This window comes from Hippopotamus amphibius, chromosome 8 (genome assembly GCF_030028045.1).
Source record: "Hippopotamus amphibius kiboko isolate mHipAmp2 chromosome 8, mHipAmp2.hap2, whole genome shotgun sequence".
NCBI lineage: Eukaryota > Metazoa > Chordata > Mammalia > Artiodactyla > Hippopotamidae > Hippopotamus > Hippopotamus amphibius.
In genome coordinates, this window is record NC_080193.1 from 17205805 (window position 1) to 17225125 (window position 19321).

Consider the following 19321-nt stretch of genomic DNA (forward strand, 5'->3'; position numbering starts at 1 on the left):
GAGGGAGCATCCCAAGGAGAAGCTTTCTTTGGTGAGCAAAGGGTATTCAAGTGAATATGCAGATACAGAGGAAGAGCTGAAAGGCTTCCCTGGTAGATAGCAGGGAGACATTCAGAAGACGGGCCAAGAGTGTGAGCAGAGGGGACCCTCTGGAGGAGAGAAGAGAGAAAAGGCAGCCATCACTGGGAGAGAATAGAGATGTCTAATGAGGGTTTTTATGAGGTTTTGCCTCCTGGTGTGACATGTGAATCTATTTCTCAGTTTCCCAAGATCTTCAGTAAAATATCCATGTCCCCTTAGTACTTTACAGTCCTGGACCTTTATCTTGGCTTCCAAGTAAGTGTAGGGGTGAGAAAGGGAAAGTACCTTGACCCAGCCCTGTTCTCCTTGTACAACCAACCGTTTGTATTTTGAAGACACACGTGTGCAGGCACACAGATATGCGATGGCATGGAGATATGAAAAGAACGGAAGGACAGTCCTTACCACATGCAGTGCCACAGCACGGTACCGTGGGGGTGCGCCTGCGGTGCCCTGAAGTGTGCCTGTGAAGCAAAAATTCTCCTCCCGTGTGTTTCTCCTTTACTCTCACACCATGACACACTCATACTTCTGATGCGAAGCAAACGTCTGCCACCCCAGCAGGGCATCCTACCGTCCTATTCCGTTCTGACAGTTTCTACCTGGAGTTAGTGTGAGATCCCACAGGTTAAGGGCTCAGTCCCACAAGACTGCCCTCCTCAGATGCCAGTCACGGGTCCCAGGTGGTCACCTGTATTTCTGACCAACTAAGCTACAAATCAGTGTTCTCATGACCCCCTCCTTGGTTTGATAATTTTCTAGAATGGCTCACAGAACTCAGGGAAACACTGACTTATATTTTCCGGTTTATTATATAATAAAGGGTAGAGATGAACACCCAGATCAAGAAGTACATAAGGTAAGATCTGGAAGGGCCCCAAGCACAGGGGCTTTTGTCCCTGTGGAGCCAAGGAGTCCCGTTACTATTTGGATGTGGTCACCAATCCAGAAGCTCTCCAAACCCCATACTTCAGGGGTGTTTATGGAGGCTTCATCTCATAGGCGTGATCTACCATTAACACAGTCTCCAGCCCCTCTCTCCTTCCCAGAGGATTGGGGGTGGGGCTGAGAGTTCCAAGCTTCTACTCATGGCTTGGTCTTTCTGGTGACCAGCTCGCATCCTGAAACCATCCAGGAGCCCACTAAGAGTTGCCCCATTCCCCCCCAAAAAAGACACCTCTATCACAAGTTGCCTGCCCCACCCCCCCCAAAAGACACCTCTATCCCTCTATCCGAGGTATTTCGGAGCCTTTGTCAGGATCCGGGGTATAAGACCAAATATTAGAACAAGAGATGCTCCTGGTGCTCTTATCACTTAGGAAATTCCAAGGGTTTTAGGAGCTCTGTGCCAGGAACTGGGGGCAGAGACCGATACATGTATTTTTTTCTATTATTTCACAATGTCCACCCCTTGAGTTTAGGGGATGAAAAAGAAATCTGGAAAGAACTCCCAGAAGTGTGACTTTTGAGCAGGATCTTTGATGCTGAATGGGAGTTCATTGGGTGACAAAAAAGAGGTGTGGTTAGACCCATCCCTAATCAGCCCACCAGAAATCCTGTATAGCCCGTATGTCTGGTTAGAAAGGCCAGGGCTGGAGAAGGAAGGTGTGGTGGTGTTATCTTTTGCCAAAATGAGAAATATGATTTTCAGAATGAAGAAAAAGAAAAAAAAGCAGGCAAGTCATAACCTGAGCCACCTCCAACCAGTCACTCAGTGGGCCTCCGCTGAAGGGTCCTCACGGGACCTTGAAGGGGCGCAGGATACAGAGAAAGCCACTCAGTGAGTCAAGGGGTTCTAATCCTTTCCGTGAAGCTCCCAAGAGCTCAGCACGAATTTTGCTCTTAGTGTCATCTAAGAGCCCGATGACACTCTTTGAGTCCGGTACTTCTAGTGACCCTAGCCAGCTGGCAGCCTTCCTCTAGAATAAAGAGAAGGAATGAACTCGTGGCTCTTTTGTGCAGGAACTTTTTGGTCGGGTTAATGGATAAACGAACAGACGCTAGGAAAGGTGCTTATCTGTGAAATATCCTCCCTGACCTTTAAATAGTTTGGTTGTAACATTGCCCTTGTTTGCGTGGGGTTTTCCTTCCACGGTCACAGAACACAATTCTTCCCTCCCTGGCCCATGTTTCAGTGTGCAAGACATGGTTTATTTAAAGTTTAATAAGTTTAAATATGCATGAGATCATTCCTCTCATAGACATTGGTCTGGTTCTGTCTTATCCGGTGGATTCTATGAGCCATGCGTGGCTGGTTATTAAAATAAAACTGGAGGCTATTATTGCAATGTAGCCATCAAATGCAGGTGGGGAGGCAGAGGCTGTAAAACAGCACGAGGAAATTACCCATACCAGTACGGAGCAGCGGTTAAGAACACAGGACTGGGGTTCGAGTCCTCACTTCCCCCATACAGCTGTTTAAGTCTGGGCAAGTCGCTGTGCTGCTCTGAGCCTCCTCTCTCTACACCCTTATGTGTGGTACCAAACTCCAAAATTTGTTACGAGGATTAAATGAAATAATGCTTAGCACAGAGCCTGGCATATGAGACGTGCCTAGTAATTGCTAGCTGTTATTATGCAGTGAAATGAATTTGATCTCTCTGGGCCTGCAATACCTAAAACCCTCAGAGCTATAGCTAAAAATCTTAGTTTCCAGGCAGGCTAGAAGGCATCTCACATCTAAGAGCTATGTTCTATAAATATAATTCCAATCACAGAATTATCAAAAATGCAAGTGTTCATTTAAAACTGCTTTTTTAACACAATATTTGATCTTGTGCATTATAAAAGCAAAGGGGATTATTTTTCTGCCCCCCCTGAATCTAAGACCATAGGAAAAGTTCTTTCAGACCAAAGTTTTAAGTCTGACATACTATGTTGGGAAAAAAGAAAACCAAGCATGTCCCCAAAGATTCCTGCCTGCAAGCAGTCTTTTCCACTGCATTCAATGACCTCATTTCTCAGCTGCAAATTCAGCTGAAAAAGGTGAAAAAAAACAATGGGTAGAATTTGTCTTATTATTGCAGTTGAGAGGAGACATAAAACAAGAGATTAAGGAGTGTAAAGGCTGGGTTAATTTCCACATATTGTAAACCACGGGGGGACACAGTTGAGCCAGTAAGCCTGGGTGTGCCAGCGTGTTGGCTTGCAGTTTCCTCGGCTCTAGGGCTGAGTAAAGAGCCCGTGGAAATGGAAAGCAGGGGGCCTAGATTCTGGTCCTATTTTTTAGTTAACTCTGTGACCCCAGGAATGTCCTTACGTTCCCAGAAGGAAGGTAGATTCCTAATGGGTGTGCTCACCTCTCCTGCCTCCCTCCATCTCCTTTCCCCACGCTGAGCCAGAGCGAGCTTTTCCCCAGTTTAAAATCCTCAGTGGCCACCACGCTTTCTCGGATAGAGACAGACGTCTGAGCAGGGGCTGCAAGGCTCTACACTGGCTGGCCCTTGGCCTCCCCTCCAGCCACACTCTCCCCCTCTCCCTCCTCCCCAGGGCCTCTCCCTCGGCCCTCTGCTTGCTTAATTCCCATTCTACCTGCAGGTCTCCGCTCAGTATTTACTTTTGTTGCCGTTACTGTTGCTGTGAGCAACCACTCCAAAACCTGTTAACTTAAGACAGCAAACTGTTTCACCCACAGAGCTGCCCTTTGAGTGGGGCTCAGCGGGGAAGGATTCAGCACTAGCTGGGGCAGCTCAAGGTGTCTGTTTCCGAGAGGGCGCATCCTCTCCGGTGGTACCTTGGGGCCGGCTGTCAGCTCTGGGCTCAGCCAGGACGGAGGCCCAGCAGTCTCCGTTCCCCTCCCAGCGAGTCTCCGCGCAGGCTGCCAGCTTGCTCTCAGCATGGCTGTGCCTGGGTGCTAAGAGTGAGCGTCCCATGACATAGGAAGAAAAAGCTGCCAGTTCCTGCAGCCGGGGCCCAGAAATTGGCATCACACCACTTCTCACACATTCTGTTGGCCCAGCCACTCACAAAGCCAAGATTCCAAGGGAATGGGTCTAGAAAACCACCTTCCCATTAGAAGAAACTTGGGGCAGTTGTTTCTAAATTGACACAACTCCTTCCAGGAAGTATTCCCTGGCTCGGTTTCAGCCACATTCTCTATGTGGGGCTGTCAGAGCACCACACACCCTCCCACTCAGCCTTATCACAACTGTGTTTGTGTAAAACCCGTCTCCCCCACGAGGCTCTAAACTCCAGAGGGGAGGGGCTGGATCTGTCTCCTTCATCACCGCGTCCACAGCCCCCAGCACAGAGATGTTCAATGAGTATGGGTAGACGTGAATGAAACAGGGAACCCGTCAATGATTCAGTCAATGTTAGAGTACTCAGGCTGAGAAACTAAAAGGCTTTAAAGGAGCACACAAGTACATACATAAGGCAGGCGGGGCATTGAGCTGGCAGGGGTTCTTGAGTCTCGGGCAACCAGGGAGGGACACACCACATGCAAAGTGGGCAGCGATCTTGATTTTAAGCCCCACCCAACTCTCACCCGGATGGTAAGAACTTCTGAGTCTTCAAGAACCAACACTTTTCCATCTTTATGTGACATCTCCCAATTTTAAAATATAGACAATCGATTCCATTATGTACACAGGCTTATTAAAATCTGTCTGTGGGCTAGATTTGGTCACAACAAAAAATATATACCCTGTGACTCAAGTCATGACAAAAAAAAATGCTTTTCTCTGATTGAAATGACTTGCTCCATGACAGTGTTGAAAAAAAAAACTTAAGTACAATATTAGATGTAACTTAATATTTTTCACTTTGCAATAATCTTTTTCAGATAAGTGTCCAATGGTCTCCAAGATGAACTGCCTGTTTGGGCTGTTTCTCTCCGCTCTAAGCATCCCCCCTCCCCTTCCGCCAGATGGTTTTAGCTTCAGAGGAAGCTTCTGTACTCTCTGTGGGGCTGGGGACAGGCTTTGGGAGAGGTGCGCCTGGCCGTGGCTGATCTTTTGGGGCACGCTTGTGCCTCCTTCTGAAGTTTGAGATCCCCACATCTCACAGCTGATTCATCCAGCCAATGAGTCAGCAATCTGTTGAGTTGGGCGAAGCCCCTTTGAGGAAAGGACCGCAAACAAGAGCCACTGACTCCAGGCAGTTCCTGCCCTGTGTCCACCCCGCCACTTCCACTTCTCAGCATCCTGTGGCTAGGACCCCAGTGCCAGCCACCTTCCTCTCTCAAGCTGAAGTTATTGTAATACTTCTCATTGGTCTCCTTGCCCTCCTCTCCCACCATCAGCCATTCTCAAAACAGCAGCCAGAGGAATCCTTTGTAAGTACAAGTCACATCATGTCATCTTTTAGCTCAGAATCCTTTACTGTCATTCAGAGAAAAGGCCAGAGCCCTTGCACTGACTGGTCCTCAAGGCCCAACCTCTCTGTCCTTCCCTGCCGCCGCCCCACCCCCACCCCCCATTGCCCAATCCACTCCAGCCACATGTGCCTCCTTGCTGTCTCTAAAACACAGTCCACCTCAGGACATTTGCACCTGTCACTTCTTTGCTCCAGAATACTCTGCCCCCAGACATCTGAATGGCTCACGTCCTACCACTGCAGGTTTTTATCAAATGTTAGCTTCTCAGGGATACCTTCCCCAATCACTCTGTTGGAAATTGCAGTCCCCAGTTCTCCCAGCCCTCTGAACCCCCTTCTCTTTTTTCTCCCCACAGAGCATGTAACACTATCCATTGGGGTGGGGTGGGGAGCAGGGCAGCAAACTCCAGCCCCCAGGCTGGTTTTGTAAATAAAGCTTTCTTGGAACCTTGCCATTTACTCATTGTTTACATTCCCTCAATGGTTGTCGTGCTCCTAAGTAGTCATGACATAGACCGAAAATGTCCCACAACGTCATAAGTATTTGTCTTGTGGGATAAGAAAACGTATCCTAGACCCCTAGTTTAGTGTATCAGTGTACCACGCAGCTGCCTGATTTATTTGTTCTCTCTGCTCCTTCGCGAGAATGTGTGTTCTACGAAAAACGGGGGTCTCATATGCTCTGTTTACTGGCTGCATCTAGAACCTTCATCTCTCCAGCTGGAATTACTGCCTGGCCCACAGTAGGTGCCCAGTGATATTTGCCACATAACCCCTGGCAAGAGAAGAGGGCATTTAAAACCACTTGTCGTCGTTCACTCTGCTTCTCTCCTTCTGCTTCTCCCTCAGCACATACGGGGACGAGAAGATGAAGAAGGTGGGCGCCGGAGTCTTGTTGCATCCGTTCACCCCTGTGCACAGCTGCATCTTTGCGCCCTCTCTGCCTGAGGCTCACATGTAAGTAGTCCCACCTCTGGCTCATCCACCTCACTGACTTATCCCTCGAAGCCAAGGTCAGATGACTCAACCAGCGTCCAGGAGCTGTTGAGCTGTTCCTTTGTCCTCTTGAAAGGCACAGGGAGCCTGGGGCGGGCAGCGGTAGGTGGTGTATAAAAATAACGGAAAGCAGACATGGTGGCTTTGAGCTAAGTGGCAGTCCAGCTGGGACTGAGTCATTCTGCTCCTTACCAAGCCAGACGCTCTAATGTCGAATCGTTTGCAAAGCCTGATAAAATCTGTCTGCAGCCCGGGCCTAGCAGACGTCTCAGCCAGGGCTCCGGGGACACGTTTTCCCCAAGACTCAAGGAGCTATTTCCCAGAGAAGCCCCTGCCACCTTCTGAGCCGACCCCAGGCACAAACTCATCATTGCATGGTATAACAGAGGCTAACCAACCCTCCAGAGAATACTCGGGCTTTCCGGAACCTTGACATCTTGTTCCTCTCCTGTCTATTCCAAAGAGTTCTAAGCCCAGCTTTTTCTTTCTCACTAGTTAGCACTTTTGAACTGGGAGATTTTAGGCACAGAGATAGAAATTGACTCTAAGGCAGGATTGCTCAACCTCAGCACTGTTGACACTTGGGGACAAATGCTTCTTTGTTGGGAAGGACTGTCCTGTGCACCGTAGGATGTTTAGCAGTGTTCATGGCCTCCCCCCACTGGATGCCAGTAGCACCCCCTCCCCAGTTGGGACAACCAAAAATGTCTCCAGACATTGCCAAATGCCCCCTGGGGACAAAAATCACACCCACGCCCACAGCCCTCCCATATAAGTACAGCTTTAGGGCAGTGAACATGGTTCAGTGGCTTCTAAACTTCTCTGCTCATTTGTCAAATATTTATAAGGCCCCTACGGTGTGCACAATCAAAATGGTACTACTGACTGCTCTGTGAGCACAGTCTCACTCAGTCCTCTCAGCAGTACTTCTGTGTAGGTGTGTTATCCCGTCCCTGCAGATGAGAGAGCAGAAGCTCAGAGAGGTGAACTAGCCCGCCCAAGGTCGCAGAGCTCAGCATGTCGCTGCGCTGGGGTCTTAAGCCAAGTGTGTCTGACTTCAGAACCTGACCTCTCACCACCACACACTACATAGAAGGGGTATCCCATGGCTTTACTTTTGAGGACCTCATGATATATTTAGACAGCCAAGTCTCATGTACTTGAAAATAACACAAGAGTAAAATCGTAAGACAAGATGGCAGATCATCAATAAGAGCTCTTAGTTCGTGGGTGGAAGATGCCACCATCACCAACACTATCGACATCACCACCACCACCACCGTCGTCACCACCCCCACCATCATCATCAACCAACACCATGTATGTGGACACATTCCTATCTCTTACTAATATTTCAGCTTTGGGTGAGCCCCACTCCCCTCTTTCCTCCTATCTCCCTTCGATTGACACTGTGATTGGCTTCTTCATAGACTTATTTGTTCAGGGACATTCCACCTGGCAGCCTCAGCTTGATGTTCTTAAAACATCTCCTTACAAAAGTTGGCTTTGCAGTTCCTTGTGATGTCCCTTGGAAACACTTGCTCCTCTGCCTGTCTCTCTCCCGTGGACAAGCCCTCTGAAACCAAATGGTGCCAGTCACTGGTTCTCAGGCTTCTGCTTGCATCTAAATCACCTGGGGCTCTGGGCTTGGCAGGGGGGGATAGCAAAGTAAGGAAATGCCTGGGAAAATGCACGTTCCTAGGCCCCACCCCCAATTCCTTTGGTCTGAGGAAACCGAGGTTTAAGTCGACTGTGGAAGTGACTGGAGGGTTTCTTGCTGATCTTCCTTCAGGGCCAAGATGGGGCAACTGAAGCCCAGAGAGAGGGCAGAACCTGCCAAAATTCTCACTGCAGGAATTCAGATCTCCTAAGTCTTAAGTCAGACCTCGGTATCGAGTTTGTTAGGTGATGTCGAGGATGATTATGATGGTGACGGTGGCGAGGGTCATGGTGGTGGTTACTGTTCATTATGCCTAGACCAGGGGTCAGCAACCTTTTTCTTAAAGAGGCAGTAGATATTTTAGGCTTTGCAGACCAGATGGTCTCTCTTGCCACTACAGTCTTCCCTTGGTATCTCCAGGGGAGTGGTTCCAGGACCTTCTGCAGATACCAAAGTCTGCGATGCTCGAGTCTTTTATGAGTATAAAAGGGGGTAGTGCAGTCGGCCCTCTGTATCCACAGATGCAGAGGGTCAACCGTGCTTAACTTTGTCACTGTGGCATGAAAGCTGCAATAAATGGATGTGGCTGTGCTCCAGTAAAGTTTTATTTGCAAATACAGGCACATACCCCTGCCCTAGACTGAAGGCTGCCCCCTCTTCTCCTTGGCTGTTAAGAGGCTCTGCCTGCACTGGATGACTGTATCAGTCATCTTTTGCTGTATCACAGAGCACCTCAAAGTGGAGTGGCTTAAAACAGCAACCATTTATTATTGTTCAAAGTCTGCAGGTCAGCTGGGTGGTTCTGAGGTCCAGATCCATTCAGCTGGTCCTGGCTGGGCTTGCATATGGGGGTGGTGAACTGGAGGCCAGTCCATCTAGGGTGGCCTCACGCCCAGGTCTGCTGGCTGGTTGGTTGTTGGCTAGGGTGACAGGAGTGACTGTCAGTGTCATCATGCAGCAGGCTAGCCAGGCTTTTCCATGGTTGCCAGGATAAGAGCCTAAGAATCCAAAGCATCTTAAGGCTGAGGCTCAGAATGCACCCAAGGACCTTTCTACCACGTTCTATTGGCCAAAGAAGGCATCAGGTCTGCCCAGGTACAAGGGATGGGGAAAAGAAAGATTCTACTTCCTAATGAGAGAGATGCAAAATCACATTGTAAAGTGTGTGGATGCAGAGGGGAATGGAGAATCCGAGCAGTTTTATCATCATTCTACCAAAAGGCATTGGAGCAGATGCCTGGTCAGTTCTCAAATTCTCAGTCTTCATGTCAGCCAAGGTGGATCCGAGCCTGGTCAGTTCCTTCAATCCCAATGCATTTGATTCCAAAACTGGCTGAAAATTCTGAATTGACTATATGGGGATCAACTCAGTAATGCCAAGGAAGACTGGACCTTTATCTTTTTTTAAAAAAAGAGGTGGGGCATGGTCTGTAGGAAGGAGGACAGCCCCTCTTTTCCTCTTGGAGATGACTGGTCTGTCCTCACAGCCTTTCTTGGGCGACTGTGCAGCAAAACAGCACCTGCAACCACTGTCCAGGTTTGCACTTGGTGGTCAGTATGTGGTACTTTGTATGCATTTTCCGATTTCTCTTAGTGAAAGGAAAAAACGTTGTTTTCTTCTCAGGGATGTTGACACCCACTCATATTCTGGTTGGTACGGCAGTTTCAACAGAGTGGGCTTTCAGGTGCATGAACCGCTGGGTGCTCACCCAGAGTTCTGAGCGTGGGGATTTTAGAAGCAGGCTTTGTGCAGCCTGGTCAGTGTTTTCACCTATTATGCCCCGCATTTAAGAAAATAAATGTTTTCTCTCTTAATTTGGCAAACTCCAAGGTATTGTGCTTTGACCTGATATACAATCATTATGAGAAAGGAGCAATTTCTATCAACTGGGGACCCTTCCTCCCTCCCTCCCTTTCTCTCTCTCTCTCATTCAGTTTGTTTCACTGCATATTAGATGAGAGATCATTGGGTTTGAGGCACTTTAGTTTTTCATGAAGACATTTTTTTAGAGCAGATTTAGGCTCAGAGCTAAATTGAGTGGAAGGTGTAGAGATTTCCTATTTCCCTCCTCCCTCTGCACAGCCCCCCCCATCACCAGCATCCCCCACCAAAGTGGGATATTTGTTACAATTGACGGAGCTACACTGACACATCATCGTTACCCGCAGTCACTAGTTTACACTAGAGTTCTCTCTTGGTGGTGTACACTCTATAGGTTTGGATGAATGTATAGCGACATGTGTCCATCCACTCATGTTTTATACAGAGTATTTTCACTGCCCTAAAAATCCTCTGTGCTCTGCGTATTCATCCATCTCCCCATCCCCAGCCCCTGGCAACCACTGATCTTTTCACTTTTTTCCATAGTTTTGTCCTTTCCAGAATGTCATATTGTTGGAATCATACAGTATGTAGCCTTTTCAGATTGGCATCTTTCACTTAGTAATATGCTTTTGAGGGTTCTCCTTGGCTTTTCATGGCTTAATAGCCCATTTCTTTTTAACGCTGAATAATAGTCCATTGTCTGGATGTACCATAGTTTATCCATACATCTCTAAAGGTTGCTTCCAATTTTGGGCAATTATGAACAAAGCTGCTATAAACATTTGTGTGCAGGTTTTGTAAGGCACTTTTTATAAACAGAGAAAAAGATTCAGACCCATTGGTTGAAACCCTATTCTGCTGAAAAGGGAGTGAGGGCTCCACCCTATAGTAAGAGACATCAACATTGTAGTTAAAGCACAGATTCGGGGACTGTCTGGGCTCAGATTCCAGCTCTGCCGTTTGCTGCCTTTTTTGACCTTGGATAAGTTACATAACCTCAATTTCTTCATCTGAAAAATGGGGACACTAATAGTACCTTCCTCACAGTGTTGTTATGACTTTAATTCATGGATGTAGAGCACTTAAAACAGTGTCCGCCACAGAGTAAGCGCTCTATGGAAAGTGTTTACTCATCTTGTTATTTTGCCGTTGTTGCTACTGTCCTTTGTTATCTCTGTGGCTGTGCATGTGAGAATTGTACCCAAGTTATCAGCTCCGGAAAATGTTAGGTCCAAACCGGTTTATTCCTGCCATCTCCCATTCAGTAACCAGAAGTGTACTGAGCCTACTTTGTGCTTGACACAGGGTCACCTGTGATGGACAAGGCTGTATAGCTCGCAGGCTTGTGGGCTGGAGAGACATGTAAACAGGTAGTTATGAGAGAGCAGGGACACAAAATGTAGGGACAAAGGGACACAATGTAAGGATGGGGATGCTTTAGAACCTCCTCAGAGAGAGGAGCTTAGAGAAATCAAGGAAGGCTTCCTGCTGGAGGTGACATCCGAGCTGAGACCCAATCACTGAGAGGCAGAGGAGGAGGAGGAAAGGGAATGTGTATCAGGAGCAGAGAACAGTGCCGAGCACTTCACCTCACCTTCACTGGAACAATTACCACCATTGTACAAATGAGAAAACTGAGGCTCAGGGAAATGAAGTAATTTGGCAAAGACCACATAGCTAGTAAATGGCCAAGCTAGGATTGTAACCCAGTGCAAAGAGAGTATGGTGAGCTTGTGCTACTGAGCAGAACCTCACCAGGCTGCAGGTCACCTCTTTAAAGGTCCCCTATACAGTCACATTCTAAGATACTGGAGATTAGGACTGCAGCATATGCATTTTGGGGGGCATAAATCAGTCCATAGTGGATGGTTTAGGGAGTTGGAAGATTGTAAGCAAGGGAAGGAGAGGGCCAGGTTTGTGCCCGTTCCGTCACCTGCAGAAATGGATGCTCACATGCCCCTCGTCCGCCTGTGACAAAGCAGATCCCACCTCACCAATTAACTCCCTTATCCAACCCTTCCGATCCCTGCCAGACACAACCCAAAGCCCAGGCCTGCAGGGGCTCTGAGTCGTGAAAAGAAGAAGGGGTATCTCCCTGGTCCTTTCGCAACTTCCTGGGGTGACAGTGAGGGCGCAGGGAGGTGTCTGCACAGGGCCAGGCACGTGGCACGGCCACTGCTGCTGTTGGTGCCCAGAGCTGCCCAAATGCACTTACACCAAGACGATGTAGAGGGGGAAGAGAGAGACAGGACTGGAAGGGGTTAGAAGTGAGGGATGAGTGGGTGCTTATTATTAGAAAATAATTTGTGGAAGGGGAAAAAAAGAAGGAAGGAGCTCTCTAGAGGGGAAAAAAAGAGAGAGCTGCTGACTCCAGTTTTCCTAAGACCTGGTGGACACGCCCACTCCAGAACATGGGGGTGGGGTGCCTGGGCAGCTCCCCTGCAAGCTGAGTGACATGGGTGCCTCTCGGGGGGCTCCCCGGGATACCCCTGGCCTGCTCCACACTTGAGCCCCAGGGCTTGGACTCCACCTTCTGAGCTGGGGCCTTCTTAGAAGCCGGAGGGTGGATTCCTGCCGGCCCCTCTGAGCATCAGGTCCAGGAACCCTGGGGAGTATCGATCAAGCCAGGAGCAGTTTCAGAGAAGAGCAATTACACAGGTTGGTAATGGAGGCATCTGGCCCATTAGTGTAAGAGGAGAAGTCAGGCAGGGAGGGGGCGGCTAGTTAGGACTCCCCCTTGGTTCCAGGAAGAATGCAGGCAGCAGGTTAACTCTCTCCTGACCTTGCTCTCGGGGTGGCCACTGCCTTTGGCCCCATCAGTACCTCAAATAGTCGGAGCTCAGGTCCAGGAAAGCACAATCTTTGGGATTAAACAGACACGGGTTCAAACCCTCACTAATCCTAGTGTGACCTCGGGCAACTCACTTTACCTCCCCGAGTCCCCTGTCTGCAAAGAGGACGGAATAAAGGCACCCTTCTTATAGGGCTGTTGGGAGCATTACATGGGATCTTCAGGCCGCATCTCCGTCACCAGCAAGCTGTGTGACCTGGGGCAAACCGACTGCCCCTTTCGGAGCCTCAGCTTCCTCTTCTCTAAAATGCAGATGAGGATTCCTATCCAGCAGGGTTTGGGGAGAATGAAATAACGTGTGTTCAGTGTCCAACTCAATGCCTGGCTCATCGTAATACAGAATGCCCCCCAGATCAGAAAATATAGGTTAGACCTTTTTTTTTTAACAGTGTTCTAGTTACATTTTCAAATAATGTGTTCAGTGTGGTTTTAACCCCAATATCCAGCTACATTTTGGGGCAAAGGATTTATAAATTTAAAGTGATGGGTCCAGTTGTTAACTGGGGTGGGGAGAAAGGGAGAAAGTATGATAAGTACACTAGTTTCCCTGTGTTTCCGGACATTTTGGACACTGCTAGTGTATTTATTGTATTTTTATCCAATGAACGATCAGATACCTTGTAGGATATATTCAGTGCTCTCTTCTGCCCGAGTCAAGACCTCTACCTGTGGGACCCCCTCCCTTGTCCCTTCCCACTGCGCATGCACATCCCCAGTAACCAGCATGGCAGAGGGTCACCTCATGTCAGATCACAGCTCTGCCACCTACTGGCCCAGTGACCTGCACAAGTGCCTCAGATCCCTCACCTGTAAAATGAGTACATAGCTCAGGAGCCCCTTGTGAAGGGTTAACGCTGGTACGTGGGAAATGCTGCCCCACGTCTGGAGCCTGGCGACAGCTCTCCAGCCTGGAGCCAGCACACTCCTGTCTCTGTCGCCAGCGTTGTGAAGGATGTTATTCTAACAGGATCCCCTGGGCTCCCTCCCTCTGTCTTTGCAGCGAGCCCATCTTCCGCCAGCTCTGTGCCCTCCACTGGCTCCTGGAGGCCCTGACTATAGACCACACCCACCACACCATGAAGCCCGTGATCACTTGCTGGAATCCAAAGTAGGTCTCAGCCCTTCTACCTGGGCAGTGGGGGAGGAAGCCCCTGTGAGTTCTCTGCCTCCTTCTGCTGTTTTTCGGTGGGTGGGTTGCTTTGGGAGTGCTCCTATGTGGGGTCCACGCAGGGGTGAGCTGGAGACAGGTCATAGGGGTCATGCAGCGGTGAGAGCCCTTGTGTGCACACCGCACCCACAGCATCTCTCCTCGACGCCACATGCCGTGACGTCACATCGGGAGCTTGAAATCCATCAGCCACGGCGGGGGTGTTTACACCACAGAAGTTGGCCAGCTAGCCCAGCCCACCCCCCCCGAGAAGCACAGCTAGGTTTCTCTCCAGCTCTCTTCTTGGACCATGTCTCCCCAGTGCTATTCCTCATTTGCGCCTCTTCTTTTTCCTCCTCTCTCCCTCCCTTTTTCTCCTCCCATTCTCCATGTTTTTGTTTTTCTCTTTTCTCAAGGTTTTGTGGTGTGTCTTTTTTTTTTTTTAATATATGTGTTGGTGACTGTTTCTCCACTTGGACCCAAGGGAATACTCTGTGTTCAGGTCCCAGGAGCAGCGGACTTTGCTCAGGCGAAAGCTCCAGAACCTGTTTTCTAAGCCAAGAAAAATGTTAGATGTGTCCCCACCAGAGGGGAGGGCTCCTCAAAAGCCTTGAGGCCCCTGTTGCGGGAACTGCGTTGCACATACAAGGCAGAGCAAGGAACAGGCAGGCGTGTAAAGACATGGTTTCTTTAAGGAGAGTCCTGTTGTCTGCAAGAATGGAACCAAAAAATGGTAAAGATGGCTGACTTGCTCTGTAAAAACATCCAATACTGGGTTAAATGAAATAGTTCCCCTTCCCCCAATGCTAACATCCCCACCCCCACCCCAATACACTGATATCGACCCCTGGATCAGCCCTGGCTCCCAGGTGAGTTCATTATTCTTTCACTTCCAAAATACTGAATCTTAATTAACCCTTTTTCTTCCCAGCTCCAGGGCATTTCATTTACCACCCGTCCCCCTCAAACCCCACTTCACCCCAATTCCCTCCCCACCTTGGTTCATCTCTTGCACCAGAGCCCAAATAAACTAACCTCAGAAATATGTCATGCATCTATTGATAGACCAGTAACTCCAACTGATTCCATATTTTTGGTTGGGATGAATTTAAAACTGCAGTTCCTCTTGATGCAGTGGTTTATAACCTTTATTTTTCTTAAGCAGCAGAAATCCTTTTTTTATACTAGTGTCGGCTTAAAAAAAATGCACAACGTGAGAGTTGCGAGTTAAGTTTTATTTGGGGCATGATGAGGACTGCAGCCCGGGAGACAGCATCCCAGATAGCTCTGAGAAACTGCTCCAAAGAGGCAGGGGGGAAGCTCAGTATATATGTAGTTTGGTGAAAGGGAAAAACATGCAACCAAGCACATATTGTTTACAAAAGGTTACTACTGCTAGTGACAAGGAGCAGTCGTCACCATGAAGGATTTTAGTGTTTTTCTAGCTATGAGGAGATACAAGAATTGGGCCCATAAAGTTGGCTTCTGAAAATATCTAACTATCTAACGACCTGTTCTGCCAGTTTTTCACAGAGCACAGGGTGCCTCGTTTCAGCTCTCCCCCCGAACCCCTTTCAGGGGGGCGTTGGCAGGCAGCAGGTGCAGCAGCACGACTTAATCTTTGTAGAGGCAGATGGCAAATGCCAGTGGCGAGTGCCAATTGTAGTTGACACCAGAAACCCCAATAATGTAAAAAAAAAAAAAATTCAAAATGGAGCTTCTACATAAAGCAGGAGGCTGGGGGGACCTGGGAGAGCAACTCACTTCCACACCAACCAGGGCACTCCTGTTACTTCCAAAATATCTTTTTGGCCCAGAGACTTTGTTTGAAAGACACAGCTTTAACACATTTCCCATACATAATTTTTGTGTAAAACAAAACTGCTCAAGTAATAAATGAATATAATTTATTTCTATTAAAAATTTGCAAAATATTCAGAAGCATATAAGGCATGAAAGCCTTTATCTCCCCCCACCCCTGATCCATTCCCCTCCCTAGAGGAAATCCTCTTGAAGTCTGAGGTATGTCCTTCCTCCTTCCAGGCCTTTCTAATTCTGTCTGTATACACACACACACGTGCACTCACACACACACAGATTTACACATTTTTCTTTTACAGAACTGGGATCACGCTGTGTGTAGTGTTGTGCATATGATTTCCCCCCTTTTACACTGTCTTATGGAGCTCTTTCCATGATGGTTGTAGGGGAGCAAAAAAAGAGACACCCCAAAATGTCTCTTTGGCATGTGCATTACTTTGAGCTAAAAACAATAAAGGCCCAAAAGACTCAGGAAGAAACTTTGACCGTCCCCCTAACTGCCTGAAAGAATTTAGACAGAAGGCCTCTTCCAGGAATAGAGCTACCACCCGAGATGCCTGCAAAGAATACCAGCTGGGTGTGGTAAGCGAAACTCTTAAAGATCAGAGTCCACCCTGGGTCCCACTGAGTCTGTCTGGCCCATTTGTTTACCAAACATCTACTTTTCCATCTCTCTGTGTATCATCTTCCTTCTCCTTGAAGTCCTAAAACCCGATCCAAAACATCCTCTTTTGTCTTTAGCTGAACATGGCATTTAAGGTGAGAGCTTTGGCCATTTTGGAGAGTGACTCAGTTTTCCTGGGTCTCTACATATTATTAAACTTCCGTTTGATTTTCTCCCGTTAATCTATCTGATGTCAATTTAGTTCTTAGACCAGTCAGAACCTAGAACAGGAGAGGAAGATGTCTTCCTCCCCAACATGGTAGTACCAAGTTTCCACATTCTTTTAACAGTTTCCATATTATTTTCATATTTGAATATTCTGTGGTCTGGACAGACCAAAATTTAGATAACCATTTCTCTACTGATGGACGCTACAGTTGTTCCCCAGCTTTTGTCGTTTCAGATGGTACTGCATGGAACATCCTTGCACATGCATTTTGTGCCCAGTAGAAAATAGTTCTTTTGGCTAGGTTCTGAGAAATAGAATGTATGGGTCAATGCAACATCTAATTTTTTTCACAGTTGATACCTAGATTCTAAGAGAAAGGCCCCTGACCCAGTGGGCCTCTAAAGCATTGTATCTCCCCAAGTGAGCTACCAGCAGCAACATCTTGCCTCTGACATTGGTCACCATCCTCCCAAACTGAGGACAGAACATAATACAGAATTTCGATTGCAGAGACAAAAAGGACCATCTTTATTTCCTTTGATTGGTTTTAGAAATATGCCCATAATGTGACCCAACATTGTTATCTGCAGTTAAAAAATAAATAAATGAAAGACAGTGTGCACATTGAGAGTAGTGGAGGTTCTCCTATGGCTTGTCAGGACAGCATCCCATCAGGGATCTGAGGATGTCCAGCTCTGTAAGAACAGAACCTGAACCAGAACGTCAGCCAGACCTGACGGAAAAATACAGTCCAGGAACGATTCCCACAGGAGGTCAGAGTGTTTGTTGGGGTTTGTTTTTTCTAGTGAATTCTTTGCTCCTGATGTTAATTTTAGTTTGGGGTCAGTGGTATGCTGGTAAATGTTTAATAATCAGTTCTCGAGGCGGGGAAAAGCCATGATTTGTAGCCATGCTGATTGCCATGGTGTAAATATTCCCACCGTGGCTGATTTCAGGCTTACCCCCATGATGTCACTAACTTGGAGTTAAGAGATGCACAAAGATAGTTCTTGTCATGCAGTATGAGCTGGCTCTAGCACACCATTGTTTGGGATTGATTTTTTTTAAAAAATTATGAGTGGTGAGGGCAGAGGGAGTTTTATGTTCCCTACAAAGTGCCAGAAAGCTTTTTTTTTTTTTTTAGTTAGTTAGTAAGAAAAGAGAAGGGTGTCTTCTCTTTAATGCTTAATCCCTATTTATGATATTTCATACTTGTGCCATAATGTGAATTTCCCTAAATCTTCAAATGCATTTTCTTAAAGCCCAAAGGGAGTAGAGTGATTGAGGTCAAGGACTTTGACATCAGAAGGATCTGGGTGAGTCCAGGCCTTGGAACGTAATGGCTATATGACCTTGGGCAAAGTCACTTAACATCTCTGGGTCTCTGTTTCTTCATCTGTCAAGTGGGTTCCTGCCTCAGAAGAGTTCTTGTAAGGATTAAACAAGATAAAGTACATAGAACATTTACCCTGATGTCTGAGAACACAGTGAGTGCTCACTAAACGATAGCTGTTCAAAATCAAAATCCCGATTTTAAAGAGCAGTTAGGGCTCTGACTGTCAATACTGTTGAGACTTGGGACCAGGGAAGAAATAAACGTCTGAGCAGAATTTTACCAACAGCTGAGAGCCATGTTCAGTGGGTGGATGGACAAGCATACAGAGAGATGGGGGAAGAAAGCTACACAAGTTCAACCAAAAATCTGGTTACAAAGATGGGCAACCCAGGGAACGACCCCAAAAGGAAAATACCAAATCTTCAGTCCTCCTGACTGTGCTTTTCTGAGTTTCCACCATCAAGCAGCGAGCATCTCCTGTTATTAAAGTGCCCAAAACATAAAGTCCTGACACCCACCATGCATTTTCCAAAAGGAAACATCCATCCTCCAGGACCTGTAGATCCCAGAGATTTCATTTCTGTTAGACATAATAATGTCTGTAGGTCCAGTCCTGCCCCTTACGGATTTTATAGCAAGAAAGTGGGGGTGATTCAATACCTGAAAGTGGGCTTTCTACAGGCAGCAAAATTTCACTAACTGGCAGATAACATGCTGCAAATAGATGATCTTTGGTCACTGCAGGAAGATCCCATATATGGATGGATTGGTGAATGGTTCAGTAAATGGACAGATGGCAGATTTTAGGATGTCATTCTTAGTTGCATCCGAGTCTCTGCTTTATATAGAAAAAAGAAAGAAAGAAAAAACAAAGGCCTTCCCAATTTCATCATGTGGCAATTGAAGCACATTATCATTTCCCAGCATCCTCATTAATTCATCTGTGAGCAGGAGAGTTTATTTCAATTGACAAGATGGTCAGGTCCACAACAGAACAGAAACTGAGCCTTCAATAATGAATGTGCTAATTACCCTTCTCAGAGAGATGTAAGCTTCTGTTTAGGCAAAGTAAGACTTGTTTCATATATCAAGGCCCACAGATTTTTATTCAAACCTTTGGGACCAGCTGCGTTTCAGGATTCTGATTTTTTTTTTCTTTTTTGACATTTTAGAAAGGAAATATGGGGCATATACCCTATAGAACATCATACTCCCAGAGGGGACTGGGGCAGCACCCTATCTTTAAATGTATTTCTGCAGAAAATAAATGAATGAATATTTACACTAAGTGGATACTGAAGGTAAATGAAGGTCATCAGTGGCCTCCCATCAGTTTAGGTCATGTTTTGCTGCCAAATAAGTTATTAAATTTTTTGGTTTTGGTTTTGGTTTTCAAGACCCTTTGGATTTTGGAATTGGATAAGGGGTTGTGAACTTGTACTGATTTTATTCTTA

At 47.1% G+C, this 19321-nt stretch overlaps 1 protein-coding gene across 1 annotated transcript in view; it reads left to right on the top strand.

Moving 5' to 3' along the window:
- Positions 1–19321, top strand: part of CCDC60 (coiled-coil domain containing 60) — a 173036-nt gene that overhangs the window by 123139 nt on the left and 30576 nt on the right. Inside the window, exons 4-5 of the mRNA XM_057746447.1 lie at positions 6247–6354; positions 13730–13837. Of these exons, the coding sequence (XP_057602430.1) occupies positions 6247–6354; positions 13730–13837 (216 nt within the window). The remainder of the gene's footprint in view (positions 1–6246; positions 6355–13729; positions 13838–19321) is intronic.